Here is a 16,654-nt window from a genome sequence, read left to right on the forward strand (position 1 = left end):
GACGGGACTCTCTGGAAGGTCAAAGGTCAGCTAGCCTGGTGTACAAGGCCTAGCATCAAACAACAAAGACCCTGTCTCAAATAAGGTGGAAGAAAAGTCCTCTGACCTCTCTGAGTGTGCCTGTATGCAAACTCAGAAAGACAGACAGACAGACAGACAGACACATACCCACATGGATACACTTAATAGTCATAATAGGGACAGAGCTTAGGAGGTGATTAGTATAATTTTTCCAGTTTCAGACCTTTCTGAGTTTGAGAGCTGGAAGCTCCTTGTATAGGGCTGTGTCTCCTGATGCTGTAGGGGTCTCATCAACCAGGCCCTTTAGCTGGGGTCCCCCAACCCGGCCACTGTCTTCTCTACAGTGCTCTCTCTTTTACTGTCATGGCTCCTGACCTTTACCTTGGACAAACCTTCCATGAACCATCCCCAAATCTCAGACTGTAGGTCTCATGCTTTTTTTTTTTTCTTGGAAATTGAACTCAGGTCATTAGGCTTGGTGGCAAGTACCTTGCCCTCCTTCCTTCTGCTTTGTTGCGGGAGCTTCTTCCGCTCCCGCAACACTGCTTGTCTAATGGCTATATCTTGTTTTAACACAGAAATACTCGTCAGGAAATGGACATTTGCATAATACATGTATATGAAGCCTTGTTACCTTATTTCCTATAAGTTCTGCTCCCTCTGCATCTGGCTGGCAGCTCCCATGTCTCCTGGTAACTCCTTCCCCTTTTCTTTCCAGTCTCTCATGTGTATCCACTGTGTACGAAAGTATTTCACGGGTAGTGATAAATAGATGTCTTTTTTTGTTTGTTTTTTGTTTTTGATTTTTCAAGATAGTGTTTCTCTGTGTGACAGCCTTAGCTGTCCTGGAATTCACTCTGTAGTCCAGGCTGACCTCGACCTCACAGAGATCCACCTGCCTCTGCCTCCTGAGTGCTGGGATTAAAGGTGTGCACCACCACCGCATGGTTTGATGTCTCATTTTAAAAGAAACTGAGAAGTTATTTTCCAGGGTATTGTACCCAGGAGGAGTTAGAACCATGAGGAAAAGGCAGATGAAGGGTAATTGTCATGGAATGTTCTAGATCTTGGCTCTATCAGTGTCAGCAGATCAGTTGTACTGTATGTAGTTTTGCAACTGATCATGTGAGATATTGCATAAATGGCCACGTAACTTCTCTTTGTGTTTCTTTTTATAATTTAAAATTTACATTTCTTTATTGTGTGCATGTGGAGGTCAGAGGATATCTTGTAAGAGTTGGTTCCTTTCTTTCATGATGTGTATCCTGGGACTAGAACGTCTATCTTCAGACTTGGCAACAAAAGCCTTTACCCGCTGAGCCACCTCACTGGCTTCTGCTTCTTATTGCTATGTATGAATTTGAGCTGCATACCCAGCTCATAAGTTGTTTATTATTATTAATTTACAGAAAAATTGAAAAAAATCTCATTTATTCCAGTTAACTTTCAGTTTAACTTGGGCTGACAAATTGGTTCAGTGGGTAAAAGGCATTTGTCCCCAGAACTCACAACTTCCACGCTTTCCCTCAGAAGGTTTGCTATTTGAGTCTTCTGAAATAAACTGCCAATAGATCAACAGGAGAAGATCACCACAGGTGTATTTGGTCATAGTTTTAGTCTGACACAGAGGCTCCAGACTCGGAAGCTATCTGACTTTGATCCGCATGTTGAAATATGACTGGAAAGAGCAAGGCATGAGCCAGTGAGAACACACTGAATGGAGCCCCCAGGAGGCCTGCTTGGGACTGGCACTTTGTGCACAATATTTCTTCCTCCAGAGACGGGACAAGATTCTTTTGTCTTTTCTGCAAAAAAATTGCTATAAAAATTTTTTGGTCTTATTGGTTTCTTAGTTTTCTATGGATTGTCTGTGTAAATGCCCCCCAATTTAAAGACCATATTCCATGTTACTTTAGTAACTCTGTTCTCAAGATATTTTCGAACCTTCTCTAGCCCTGACTCTTTTCCATTTGCCTGGAGCCAGCTGTCAATTCTAGTGTCCCCTCCCCTTCCCTAAGGATCCCTCTGACTCTTCTCCAGCATGTGTATCAATATTCTTCATCTTTCTCATTCTTGACTTATTTCTTTGGTGGGTGAATGTTTCCCCCCTGACTCATCATTTCACAGAAGGACCTTGTTTTCTGGTAAGTTCCCGGCTGGCTGAGATTGGCTTCTGATCATTTCCTTGTCCTCCTCCACTGTGGGCCACAATGGCACCAGCTCCCTCTCACCCCTGCTCTGATTTCGTTCCCTGGAGATTTGGCTCATGTTTTTGTAAGCCCAGCCCTGCAGTTCAAGTTACATTCGTTTTGGCACCTCTAAGCGTTTGGTAGTAGAAAGATTTTTTAGGTCTTTTTGTTCATATGACTGCTCTATCTATATAGTTTTAAAATCTAGGAGTTTCAGAGACTAACCGGAGAGGATCGGGAATGTGCTTAGAAAGGAGAAATCCTGGCGACTAGAGGCTGGGAGGGGCACAGCAGGTGCAGAAGCACAGGGGTATAGAGACAAGCCCCCCCCCCCCCAGCTGGAGGGGAGAATGAGGTTGAACAGGAGGGAGCTATGAATGCTGTGGGCGTCAGGGAATGAACCAGGATCACAGCTTGCTTCAAGAACTTTAACCCGGAAGCACATCCTGGACAAATGTGAACGGGTGGCAGCACTGGAGAGAGGTCTTGGTTCAGAAAGATGGTCCTAGAACTTTTGGAAATCCCCTCGCAAAGCTGGGCATATGGTGGTGCACGCCTTTTATCCTAGCACTTGAGAGGCAGAGACAGGCGGATCCCTTGAGTTTGAGGCCGTCCTGATCTTCATAGAGTGTTCTAGGACAACCAGAACTACACAGAGAGACCCTGTCTTGAAAAACCAGAAAAAGAAAGAAAATCACCTGGCCATGATCTCTGTGTTGTATCCAAGATGGGAGCCAGGAACTATGAGGAGAAAAGAGGAGAGGACTTAGCTGATCCAAAGAAAGTCTACATCAACAGTTACGCCACCCCTGGGCATTCACCCATAATACTCCTAGTCCACACCGCCCAGAGATATGCGTGGGTTTACTCCAGTGCTTTTTACGGTAGCTAAGTTGGAAACAAGCTACAATGTCCACCAACCAAGGGATGGCATGGCTTTAGATACAGAAGGCTTCTTTAAAGAAGAACGGAATTGTGTCACACGTAAGAAAACACATGCACCTGGGGCTATCATGTGCTGTGGGTCTCAGAAAGACAGGTATCACAGGCACCCGCTCACTTGTGGGTCTTCAGTTCCATAAAGGTACAAAGAGGAGGACGTGAAAGGTAAGAGTTGAATGAGGAGGAAGTGGGATCAGAATACACGTATCGATCTACATGTGCATGGTTTTATGAACCCAGCATAATACATGTAGTATCTGCCTCCCGAGTGCTGGGATTAAAGGCGCGCACCACCACTGCCCTGCCCATAATATATTTTCAAAATGAATGAATGAATGAATAAATTATTCTGGGTCCAACTGGGTGGGGGGGGATAAAGGAAATTTCAGGTTAGCACATTGTCTGAGGCCTGGGAAATGAATTTCAGATGTCAGTGATGACCCGAGCTGTTTGTCCTCTCGTATTTAGAGACACTGACCACAAATGCCACCAGTTCATTGACTGTTTAATAAACAGTTGGCTCTGTTTGCAGCTAGTGATGTTCCAGGCAACTCGATGAGTAGTCTTCAAGCTAGGGACATCATTTCCCAGGCGACGTCATTTGGAGACCTACCTTACAAGTGGATTTTTTGCTTTGTTTTTCCCAGAACCTGTGGACATGGCTGACGTTGGAGCAGATGAGCTCTCCTCCAGGTCAGAGAGTCCTGAGCCAGGGGACAGGAGCCCGGAGGACCGGTCACTGCTCCATCAGAAGCTGGCCATCAGAGAGCTCATTGACACAGAGGTCTCCTACTTGCACACGCTCCGACTCTGTGCCTCTGACATCAGGAGCCATCTGCACCAGGTACTGATGCAGACCCGACCACGTATCTTCCTAGGAGCAGGTGCGGGCTGCCTCTAAGGTCTCTCCTTACTCCTGGGCTGGCTTGTTGGAAAGGACCCTTGGTGGGCAGGAGCCTGACAAGCCTGGATATAAGCCCAGGGCTTTATTGGTCATGCAACCTTCAGCAAGACCTTGAATGACTCAGATGTGTCCAACTTGTAGCCTAATGGCCATTTGCGGCCAAGGATAGCTGTGAACCTAGCCCAACATAAAATAGTAAAATTACTTAAAACAGTATAAAAATATCATTGTATTCTTTTGTTATTCAATTTTATAGGATTTTAGAGGATTTATTTTTATGTGTATGAGTGTTTGCTATGTTCATGTATTCCCTGTGTGTGCCTGGTGCCTGAGGAAGTCAGGAAAGATGTGGGATCCCCAGGAGCCAGAGTTACAGTTGGGAGCCACCATGTGGGTGCTAGGAACCTGCATCCTCTTCAAGAACAGAAAGTGAAGAATTAAATGAGCTATTGGATAGGCAAAAAAGGAGCAGGAACCAGGCCATAAAACCTTCAAGTCCACCTCCAATAACCTATTTCTTCCGGTAAGATAAACCCTCTAAAGGTAATATAGCCTTTCCAAATAATGCCCCCAGCTGGGGAATAAGTGTTTAAACTCATCAGCCGGGAACATTCCACATTCAAATCACAACACTAACCTCTGCCTACCTGCAACCCTCCCTCCCCCCACTCCATTCCCGGCACCATCAGCTTTCCTTCTGAGTTGGACGTGATGTCTCCTTTTATTGTAGACTAACGAGGAGGCCTAACTTACAAGATTCCCAAATCTTTCCAAACATCGCATTGGGCAGTCAGTCTTCCCAAGAACAGTAGGACCCCAGATTAGGCAAGTGCTCAGGACTGTTCCCCACCCAGTCTTTGCCCACAGCGATTTCGTTACTTCCAGCTGCCACCTGGAGATCTGGATGTCCTGTTCTCGAACATTGATGACATCATCCAAGTGAGCAGCAGATTCCTTCATGGGCTGCAGGAGACAGCCTGCAGGGAAGAGGAACAGGCGGAGCTGATTGGTAAGCAAAAGACCTGGTGTTCTCTGCCTTGCTTTCCCTGGGCTTTCCCTGGGCTCTGCTCTCAGCTTGTGCTTCTGCCAGAACTGGCTCCAGAGCCCCAGGGAAAAACAACAAAGGGGGAGTCATGGCACAGCAGAGACAGCAGGGCCCTGTAGAGTGTCTGATCCTCAAGGCCAATTTACCTCTTCCTCAAGATTAAGCTTTTAACGCACGAATTTGGGAAGATGTGTTGAAACCACGTGCTTCCCAGTTTAGTCTCAACATGGTACTGATTTATTTATTTTTGGTTTTTCGAGATAGGGCTTCTCTGTGAAACAGTCCTGGAACTTGGTTTGTAGACCACCAGGCTGGCTTTGAACTTACAGAGATCCACCTGCCTCTGCCTCCCGAGTACTGGGATTAAAGGGGTGCGCCACCCACCACCTGACTTATTTTTTATATGTATGAATATTTTGCCTGCATGCATGTCTGTGCGCCACTTGTGTGCCCGGTGCCTGCAGGGAGCCAGAAGGCATCGAACCTCCTGGAGCTGGATTTACAGAGGGTTGTGAACCCCCATGTGGGTGCCAAGAATTTAACCCAGTTCTTTAGAAGAGTAGTAAGTGCTCTTGATTGCTGAACCATCTCTCTAACTCCTATTTTTTCTTAATTAACAGATTTTATTTTTTAGAGTACTGTTAGGCTTATAGAAAAAACAACCACGTGCCAAGAATCAGAATTATCCCAAACATTATTGCTTTCTTATAATTTATTTATTTTTATTTCATGTACATTTGTGTTTTGTCTGCATGTGTGCCCTTGTGAAGGTGTTGGGTCCCTGAAACTGGAGTTACAAACAGGTGTGAGCTGCCATGTGGGTACTAGGAATTGAACTTGGTTCCTCTGGAAAAGCAACCATTGTTCTTAACCACTGAGCCAACTCTCCAGCCCTCCTCTAACCTTAACTTTGATAAAGTCATCTTCTCTTATCCCTAGAGTACCACTCCTATTCCTTTATTCTTCCCACCCGTTCCACCTGCTCCCTATACCTAACTGGTTTCGTATTTAAAGACACAAAACACTTTAGGCTATGACCCTTCTCTGTGCCAGTGCAGCTTTACTGTAGCTGCTATTGAATGAGACTTAGGTGAGACCCCAGCTCTACCCTCTCCCATGGCTTCCTGCCACCACTGGAATACAAAACCGAGCGCCTGCCACCCTATTTACTCTGATGCCCCATGCGGCTTGGCTTTAGTGTCCGTCAGTTACCCTCCCTTTGTGCCTGGCCCACTCTGCTCCAGACATCCCAGAGTCCGTGGCTGTCCTCGGGCCAGGGTCACCCTTGCCATTGCCATCCACAAGCTTGGGAGCTGCCCCTCCACTGAGGTTTCTGGGGCTGGCTACTTCTGCTCTCTGGCAGATGGTCACATTATCTGTGGAAGCCTTCTTCAGGGAGACAACCTCCTCCACTGCCACCACCCAGTCTTTGATGTTTATTTGCCTTTACTTTGACCCTTGGAATATATAATCATCCCGTGGTTTCTGTAAGCGATGGTTTTCCATGACACCCCGCCCCCTCAAGTAAGTCCCTTGTATAAAATGACATAGTATTAACGTAAGCTTTCTGAAGTTCTGTATACTTGAAATCCTCTCTAGACCAGTCACGACATTTAGCACCGTGTAGGTGACATACAGAAGATTGCTATACCGTATTGTTCAGGGAATGATGACGTCAAGAAAAAAAAGTCCTCACGTGTTCAATACAGATACTCTTTTTCTTTAAAGCAATGTTTGATGCAATTTACCTGTAGGACAGAAGAATTTTTTTTAAATGACGTAAATAGCTTTTTAGCTAGAAAGGGCATGGAAATGTTCCATTAATATGTGAGGCTTTCAACCTGCCAATCATCAGGAAATGAATATTGAAACGACAACAGGCCAAAGCAACTGTTAAGATGCCTCAACATTCAGGAGGTGGAGGCAAACGGGTCTAAGGTTGGCAGAAGTATTCAAGGTCGTTAAAAAATTGCTGGAAGTTCTGTCCTAATTCAAAGCCAAAACTTTAAATGAAACCCAGCTTTTAAAAATGAAACTCAAGTCAAGCAGCTAATTCTATTCACTTATTTTAATTTTTTATTTATGTGTGTGTGTGTATGTGTGTATGTATGTCACATGCGCTCAGGTACCCCCAGAGGCCAGCGGAGGGACTGGAGTCTCTGGAGCTGGAGTTGCAGGTGGTTGTGAGCCACCCAGTATGGGTGCTGGGATCCAAGCTCAGGCCCTCTGAAGGAATGACAGGCGCTATAAATTACTAAGCCATTTCTCTAGCCCTCTCAAGCAGAAAAGTCAGGTGCTCTAACCCAATGCAATCCAAAGGCACACTAATTTGGTACACATGGAGGGACAGTAGAAAAATAGCACAAGTATTTGTTTTCCAGAACTAAATCCTAAGAGCAGAAGGCTTTGTTCAAACGGTGAGGATACCCGCAGCGCCGGTGGCGCAGTTGTCTCTAAGCTGAGCCCAAGTGTGGCAGGCAGTGTTCACTGGAGTTGTGTGGCACGCTGATTCCAGTAGGGCCAAGTAGGAATGTTGAGTGCTCAAAACCAAGGCTGCAGCGACATTTCATGATGCAACACAAGTGCGTGTTTCATCACAGTTCTGCTTTAGAATTAATCTCAGGTTGCCCTGTGTTTGGAAACTTTTCACTCTTCCCAAACATTTCCAGACCCCACTTTCAGGTCTGCAGGCAGCCCCATCTGGGGTCGTGACCTACTGTTTAAGAATGAACCTGGCCTCAGCCTGGAGGTGGTGGTGGCCCACACCTGTAATCCCAACACTAAAGCAGAGGCAGAAGGATCTCTGCGTTTGAGGCCAGCCTGGTCTACAGAGTGAATTCCTGGATAGTCAGAGCTATTCCACAGAAAAACCCTGTCTCTAAAACCGAAAACAAAAGAAGAACCTGGACGGTTACTCATCCACTCAGCAACTTTATGAAACCTGAAAAATAGCAACAGGAGGGCTAGATAACTTGTACTAGTGACGTGCTGGTAGCCTCCCCACCGAGCAGGCCCCGCCTCCCCACTCCAAGCCAGGGACTTGCGCACTTGCCCCTGGTAACTCTTGCTGCTTGTTCGCCATCAGGTAACTTATTCCTAGAATTCCACGAGGAGTTTGAACACATCTATAAAGTCTACTGTGCCAACTACGACCAAGCCCTGCAGCTGGTCAAGGCGTACCGGAAGGAACCGGAGCTGCAGAAGGCCATCCAGGGCATCATCGAAGCAGCAGTGTGAGTAACATGTCCAGGGACAGTTCAAGTCATGATCCTGCTTGGGTCTGCTCGGGCTGCTTCGGGCCTGTGCCAGCAGCCAGGCCTCTATACTGCCAAGCAGTGCTCACACAGTCTCAGACACGGTTCCATGTCTCCTGTGTCCCTGTGCGTTTCCTGTCAGTTTTGGATAGTGCTGTTTTAAGTGTACAAGTAGTTACCAATATATGATCTTATTTTCTCTCCTTTCTTCTCCTTTTTTTTTGGGGGGGGGGGGAGGTGTCTTTCAAGACAGAATTTCTTTCTCTGTGTAGCTCTGACTGTGCTGGAACTTTCTCCGTAGACCAGGTTGGCCTCGAACTCAGAGATTCTCCTGCCTCTGCCTCCCGAGTGCTGGGATTAAAGATGCACATCACCATGACTGGTTAAACTTCTAAACAGAAGCCAGTACATCTCTTTCCTGGAGATTGACCCTCGGCATACTCTTCCACCAGGTGGTCATGCCAATTTGTCTGACCCGTGTTGGAGGGTAGACATTGGTTTGTTTCCGTTCTTTCAATATTATAAGTGGGGCTATAGAATTCTTTTCAGGATCTGCAGTCATCTTACTGTGTCACGAAGTACACTTTTCAGAAGTGGACTGGATAGATCAGAGGGGGATATGTGTGGAGAATTTCGTTAGTTAAAACCTCCCCTACAAAGGTCCATTTAGACTCCTGTCAGCAGCAGGTGCCTGTCTCCCACGGCCTTTCCAGAGCCGCGTGCCACCAAACCTTAGGATGCTTGTGTTGGGTTAGGTCAGGATGAGGTCTTTGACTTTTCCTTTTATCTTAGGGCAAGTTGGCCATTTCTTTGGACATTTAAGAGTCCTTTATGAATATTTTCTTGTGAATCTGTTTCATTTCTGTGATATTTTCTATATTAAGAATTTGTGTTTGTGTGAAAAATAGATTTCTCATGCCTTTAATCCCAGTGCTCGGGAGGCAGAGGCAGGTATATCTCCGAATTGGAGGCCAACATGGTCTACAGGGTGAGTTCCAAGACAGGCAGGGCTGCCCAGAGCTACTTTGTCTTAATAACAACAAAACCCCAAACAAAACAGGTTTCTAATTGCTTATTTGATTTATTATTGGTTCTCATCTTTCTTTTTTCCTTCTACACAAATTTACTAGTCCTTTTTAAAAAATTTTACATTTTTTTTGAGAATTTCGTGCATGAATGTTGTATTTGCATCATTTCACTCCATCTTTCCCTGCCTTCAGCTCCTTCTGGGTCTCATCCAACTTCCTCTCAAACTCATGACCTCTTCTTCAATTATTATTGTTACAAACACATATATGCACATATATATTACATATATACACACATGTAACAATATATATGCACATATGTATATCCTACTGAATATATTTAGTGTTGCTCATATGTATATGAGCTGAAATTATATGTATAAACAAGGGCTGACATCTTGGGATTGGATAACCTATCAGGTGACCCATACCTGGAGAAGTTTGATTTTTCCCTCTCTTAGCAGTCATTACTTAATTCTAGCTCCTTATATAGAGGTCAGTGCTTTTTTTTTTTTTTGTTAAAGAAGCCAAGGCAGAAGTGTTGCTACAACTTCAAGGCCCTCCTGGGCTACATAGCAAGACTATATCTCATAAATCCAAAACTTGACTGGGCATGTTGGTGCACATTTTAATCCCAGCATTCAAGATGCAGAGGCAGGAGGATCTCTGTGAGTTTGAGGCCAGCCTGGTCTACATAGGGAGTTTCGGGCCAGCCATGGTTATGTAGTAAGACCCCTTTAAAAAATTTTATTTAAAGATTTATTTATTTATAATGTATACAGTGTTCTGCTTTTATGTCTGTCTGCAGGCCAAAAGAGGGCACGAGATCTCATTACAAATGGTTGTGAAGCACCGTGTGGGTTGCTAGGAATTGAACTTAGGTCCTCTGGAAGAGTAGCCAGTGCTCTTAACTGCTGAGCCATCTCTCTAGCCCCAAGATCCTTTTTATAAACAAAACAAAATGCTAAAAAAGGCAGCAACAATGAAACCCCAGAATCAACCACAAACCCCCAAACAAAATTTAAAAGGTTTGTCAAGTGAAAATTGACAGTCGGTTTTTAGAAACCAGAGTGGTAGAAGGAGAACAGAGGAGTCATCTTTACCTCACTCAGGTGTTCCTTATGCCCAAGGGAAAGAGTGCTGAAGAGGTGTGTGCAGTGACGTCATGTCCTGTGCAGCCTGCCAGCCTGTCTCACCTGCCTTGTCTTTCTCTCACTTTTCAACCTCCCTCCTTCAAAGTCTCTCTTTCAAGCACCAGGTCCTAGGTCCAAAAAAAAAAAAAAAAAAAAAAAAAAAAAAAAAAAAAAAAAAAAAAAACGGGAAAAAATATTTTCTTCTCATAGGTTTGGAAAAGGTAGGCTTTTGCAGGGCCATTAGATATGTTTCTATCTATCAGAGGCAGATCACAGAAGTCAGGGAAGCTAGGGCCCAGTGTGGGACGAAAGGGAGAAGTGGAGATTGTGGGAAAAGGGAAGTGACAGACCCTGAATCAAGCCTGGCATGGCCTTAGGAGATTGTTGCTGTCAGTAGCTGTTAGATAACCACCCCAAACAATGCCGGAAAACAACACTGACCAGGCCGTTAAGGTGTCTCAGTGAGTAAAGGCAGGCTGTGGTTTGAAAGAAAATGGCCCTTATTAGGAGGTGTGGCTTTATTAGAGTAGGTGCGGTCTTATTGCAGGAAGTGTGTCACTTTAGAGACGGGCTTTGAGGTCTCATATATGCTAAAGATACCGTAGCCCAGTGTCTCAGACAAGCATTTCCAGTTGCCTGCAAGATGTAGGACTCACAGCTAGTACTCCAGCACTGGTCTGCATGCCTGCACCATACACTCCACCATGATGATAATGGACTGACTCTGAAACTGTAAGAGAGCCACCCCAATTGAATGTTTTTTCTTTATAAGAGTTGCCGAGGTCGGGGTGTCTCTCCACAGCAATAGAAATCCTGACTAAGATAAGGCACTCGCCTGCCGCCAATCCTGACTGCCTGCGTTCACTTTCTGGAATATAGTAGAAGGAGACAATAGAGTCCCACCAGTTGTCCTCTGACCACACACATGTGCTGTGGCTCACATGTGCCCAAATGTTTCCAAAGCAGCAGGAACTTCAATGGGACACCTCCCATGAGTCCCATTCTCTCCAGCCATGCTAGAAGCAATGACTAGTTGACAATGAGGCTGTTTGTCCTGTGTCTGCAGGTCTGGAGCCAGGCTTGCACGGTGTCAGATCTGGCTCAGTCCCTTCTTGTGAGAGTGATTTCACATCTTAAACCCAATTTCCTTATGGGTCTGATGGGAGTCCTAACGGCACTTGGTGGTGCGTAGACACACGGCACAAGGGACACTAAATGTGTCCCAGCAATTCTAGTCAGCTGGGCAGGAACTGTCTCACGCTGCAGCTTTTCGGTCTTGTCAGTCCCAAGGCCTCCTTTTATAACAAATATGAAATATATTTATCATCCTGCAATAAATCCTGGAAATAGACCCTACCTCTATATATGAACTGGGAAAAAGTCAATATAACAATATAACAACGATATGAAGGAGGAAGAAAAGGAAAGCATTTTCTAGTAATGTGGGTTTCAGTGTGCACTCGGGCACAACAGTCCTAGAAGCTATGAGGAAGCACTCAAAAATTAGCTCGCTTCTCTGGGTAGTAAGTTAGTTTGGAGGTCAGAAAAGAAATTCCTGAGGCTGTTCTGCTTCTGAAGTACAAGAAAGCGAGGGAACAGAGGGTGTGCGTACCCAAGGGTGGCAACCCACAGGAATGGTAGTCGTGACTTCCCCGGGTGTGAGGCAGAGAAGATAGTGGCTCATGGCCTGGGAGGTAGGAAAATGCAAATAGCCTGCATCTTATCTCTAAAAGATAGTGTATAAAAAATCTAGTATTAGCCAGGCGGTGGTGGTGCACGCCTTTAATCCCAGCACTCAGAGAGGCAGAGGTAGGCGGATCTCTGTGAGTCGAGACCAGCCTGGTCTACAAGAGCTAGTTCCAGGACAGGCTCCAAAACCTCAGAGAAACCCTGTCTTGAAAAACCAAAAAAAAAAAAAAAAATCTAGTATTGTGTCATGTGACTGGACAGAGTCTGAGAGTCACACAAGCAATTCGGTTCTTGAACCCACAGTACATTTTGAGGCCCCGTTTAGGCTCTGAGTGTTCAGAGGGACGTGTGAGACCCCAGCTACTCTCTGTAGCACAGGTCTGTGTGCAGGGCCTCGCTGTTCCCAAATAGTTCTTTCTTTGCTTCCAACTTGTGGATCAAGACGTGAGCTCTCGGGCTGTTCCTGCTGCCGTGCCATTGTCCCACCATCATGGATTCGAACACGCTGTACTTGTGAGCCCTCAATTTGTTGTTCAGTAAGTTGCCTTGGTCTCGGTGTTTAATCACAGTAGTAGAACAGTAAGACAGTGCCTCGAGAGTCCCTGTGATTCCTGAATGTGTTCTGACGATTTCACCTTCATGTAGGTTAGCATTCAGGGTAGCCTGCCCTTTAAAACAGAAACGCAGACCACGCAGGGAGCTCTGTACTGGGGAGGACCTTTTGTGGGTGGTGAGGGAAAGGAGGCTGAGCAGAGGTGGAGCAGCCCTGGAAGTCAAAGTTCTAGAAGACTGCCTGGCATAGCAATGTTTGCAGAAGGAAAACAGCCTCTGGTTTCCTGTATCAGCTAGTCGTATTTATTTTGAATATAAAAGTAATATTTAAATAATACTCAAATACATGAAGTCCATTCTTTGTTGGCTGAGGGATTACCGTCCTCTGTTATGTTTTCTTCTGTATAGTTACAGACAGATGGGTAGAGAAGCAGGTAGGGGATGGTGTTGTTCTTAAAGAGACTACTGTGCTATTCTAGAACTTTTTAATTGTAGCTGTGAATATTGCCTCACAGACCCTACTCACCCACTCTTTTATTGATGGATTTTTCTTTTCAACCATGGAGTAGCTGAACAACTTAACTCTATCCTTGTTTGTCTGAGCCAAGATTTCTATAGGTAGACATTGTCTAGGCTGGGGTTGGTGGAGCAAAGGATTTGTGTGTTTCGAAAATTGCTTCACTGCCCAAGATCTCAGCCAGTGACACTCCTATGAGTGTAAGAAGCCCTCTTCCGTCACCACCCCCCCAGTCTTCTAGGCTATCATTCTGGTCTTATCGTCTATATGTTTTCCTCCAAGTTACTTTAAGAAGGCTACAGAGTCAGGTGGTGGTAGTGCAGGACTCAGGGAGGCAGAGGAAGACGGATCTTTGTGAGTTCAAGGCCAGCATGGTATACTGAGTGAGTTCCAGGACAGCCAGAGATACACAGGGAAACCTTGTTTCGAAAAACAAAACATAACAGAGAAAGAGAGAGGGAGAGGGAGAGGAAGGGAGAGAGAGAGAGAGAGAGAGAGAGAGAGAGAGAGAGAGCCACAGATGTCAGCAACTTTCATCATTTTGCCCTGGCTCCTTCATGACTTTAAAAAAAAAGAATGCTGTTATCTCTTTAAGAGCCCCTTGGCCTCTGGTTTGTACTGTGGTGGCAGTTGTCCCTGGGAGGCAGCTGGCTCTTTCCCGTGGAATGTCAATCTAGAATGGAGTTTCCAGAATGCCTGCCCACAGTTATCTGAGCTCAGGACACCCCTGGGGAGAGCAGATGGACAGGGCAAGCATAGTCCACCCGCTGCCATCCTGGGCTCCCACCTGCCATGTCTATTCTTAGCCTCTGAGCAGTTTCTTTGCAGAACATTTGGTCAGGAGATTTTCCCTTAGGAAGGAGTTGAGGGCTCCATTATAGAGTGCGGATGGCTGGTCCCTGACATCTGAGTTTTGTAGGAGGCACACTGAGACAATTAAGGGCTGGAATTCTTACACGCCTGTTGGAGCCACTCCCAAGTTGCCCTTGACCTAGGCAATCCTGATGAAACCCCAGACGTCCAGCTTTAGGAGTCTGATGGTCACCTGGGCATCAAAACCATTCCTCACAGTGCTTTTTAAAAACCATTTTTTTAAAAAAAAATAAAAATTCCAAACTGCAGAAAATGAGGATGACATGATGGATACCTACTACCTTAAATGAGAAAGAGTTGATATATAAATGTCCTATCTATTTTTATGTTAAACTATTTAAAGGAAGCTATGAGTGTTCCCCATATAGTCTAAAAATTATGTTCCCATGGTTTTTCAAAACATTTTTTTAGATTACAAATTTCACACTTATTTGTTTAGCGTGAAAGCATCTCTCTCTCTCTCTCTCTCTCTCTCTCTCTCTCTCTGTGTGTGTGTGTGTGTGTGTGTCTGTGTGTGTGTAGGTCACAAGACAACTTGTGGGAATCAATTCTCTCTTCCATCATGTGAGTTTTGGAGGTTTACTCAGGTCCTCTGGCTTGGTGGTAAATCCCTGTACCTGCTGAGCCATCCCTCTGGTTCTCCAATGTCTTAAAAGCAACGACCTATTTTGCTAAGTAAAATATGAACTGGATGACCTCTGAGAGTTGATCTTGGGACATTATCTGAGTAGAGATATGAAGTCACAGTTGAGGGCAGTGGAACATGTGAGTTTGGAGCCCTGGGGAGAAGAGAGAGATGGAAATGGGGGCTTGGGGTACATTAAAAGCTATTGGAGGTCACCAAGGGGGCATATGGAGGAAAGGGGTCTCCAGAATGCTCTAGCATCTGGCAGAAAGAGTAGCTTATGGAATGAGAAGACACTGGACGCAGGGTCTCTGGGTCCTGCTGAGGAAGAGGATGTGGTCAGCACGTTTGCTGCTGAGAGGGTGCACGAGGCTGACAGAGCACTTGGGTTTTGAACAGACCGGGAATCAAAGCCCAGGAAGGTCTCTGCCTGCCTGATATCTAGACACCATGAGATACAGAAAGGCCCACAGGGAGAGAGTGGACTTCCTGTTATTACACTGAGCTAAGCGACAGAGCTGGGCCACTACCGCAAGCCCTCCCCAGTCCCCTAAAGGATGGTCTTTACCTGCCTAATAGCAACCTTCTCCCTCAGGCCTCAAGCTGGACCTTCGGGTCTCAGTTTCTTACTTGTAATTCCTCTGCAGAGGATTACCAAGTACCCCCTCCTGCTGCAGAAAATCCTGGAGAACACTCCCACAGATGCCCGTGCCCACCCTGTCCTTCAGAGAGCTGCCTCTGCCCTCCAGGACGTCAACAGCAATATCAATGAGTACAAGATGCGCAAGGAAGTGGGTAAGGACTTGTGCTTCGGGGCACATCAAGGGCAGCAGTTTTAGTTCCAAAACTCATCCTGAGATTCCTTCATGCTTGTCTAATAAGTGCAAGGCCCTGGGATCAAGTTCTGTCACCACTGGGAGGTAAGGTGGTGTGTGTGAATGTGTGGGGTGCATCCGCTGCTTCCGTTGCTGCAGTAGATAGGTTTGCAAACTGAAGCAGCATCCATGCATCCAGAAACTCGGCTGCCCACTGACGGCATGATACTGGAAATTTAGCTCATGTTTACTCTTTAAAAAGTATTCATTTTTATTTTGTGTGCGTGGGGTGTATCTGTGCACCACAGACTTGCCTTGGAGGCCTGAGGCAGCTGTTGGGTCCTCTGGAGGTAGAGTTATAGGTGGTTGTGAGCCACCATGCATGTGCTGGGCACCAAACCTAGGTACTCTGGAAGAACAGCCAGTGCTCTTTTCTCTCTCTCCAACCCTCATGTTTACTTTTAAAATAATTACCTCAAATTCACAAATATCTGTGGGGCAGAGCGTGATACCTCTGTGCACATTACAGTGTGCAATGATCAGACGGAATGGTGGTCAGTATAGATTTTGTTTGTTTGTTTCGTTTGGGTTTTTGTTTTTGGTTTTTTTTTTAACCTGTTTCCCTGTTTCTCTGTTTAACCTTGGCTGTCATAGAACCCACTCTGTAGACCAGGCTGATTCAAACACAGAGGTCTGCCTGCCTTTGCCTCCCAAGTGTTGGTATTAAAGGCGTGTGCCAACACCACCAAGTTAAGTATATGTGTTTTTTTTTTTTTTTTTTTTTTTTTATATTTTTGAGACAGGGTTTCTCTGTAGTTTTGAAGCCTGTCCTGGAACTTGCTCTGTGGACCAGGCTAGTCTCGAACTCACAGAGATCCGCTTGTCTCTGCCTCCTGAGTGTTGGGATTAAAGATGTGTGCTACCATCACCCGGCTGTGTTTGTGTGTGTATGTATATATGCATGCATACATATACACATACATACATACAAATACATACACACACACACACATATAAACTGAGGTCAGTCCAGTTAGTTCCACTTGAGGGGTAAACAGTGTGTCCAG

General features: G+C 45.5%; 1 protein-coding gene across 2 annotated transcripts in view; it reads left to right on the plus strand.

Moving 5' to 3' along the window:
* Arhgef37 (Rho guanine nucleotide exchange factor 37) overlaps positions 1 to 16,654 on the plus strand; it is a 40,821-nt gene that overhangs the window by 7,433 nt on the left and 16,734 nt on the right. For both annotated transcript variants that reach the window (XM_041641447.1, XM_041641448.1), the window contains exons 3-6: positions 3,800 to 3,996; positions 4,942 to 5,065; positions 8,187 to 8,334; positions 15,368 to 15,567. In XM_041641447.1, the coding sequence (XP_041497381.1) occupies positions 3,811 to 3,996; positions 4,942 to 5,065; positions 8,187 to 8,334; positions 15,368 to 15,567 (658 nt within the window). In that variant the 5' untranslated portion in view covers positions 3,800 to 3,810. The remainder of the gene's footprint in view (positions 1 to 3,799; positions 3,997 to 4,941; positions 5,066 to 8,186; positions 8,335 to 15,367; positions 15,568 to 16,654) is intronic.

This window comes from Microtus oregoni, unplaced genomic scaffold, assembly GCF_018167655.1.
Source record: "Microtus oregoni isolate MIOR12 unplaced genomic scaffold, Mior012 000069F_ref0000032, whole genome shotgun sequence".
In the NCBI taxonomy this organism is placed as follows: Eukaryota; Metazoa; Chordata; class Mammalia; order Rodentia; family Cricetidae; genus Microtus; species Microtus oregoni.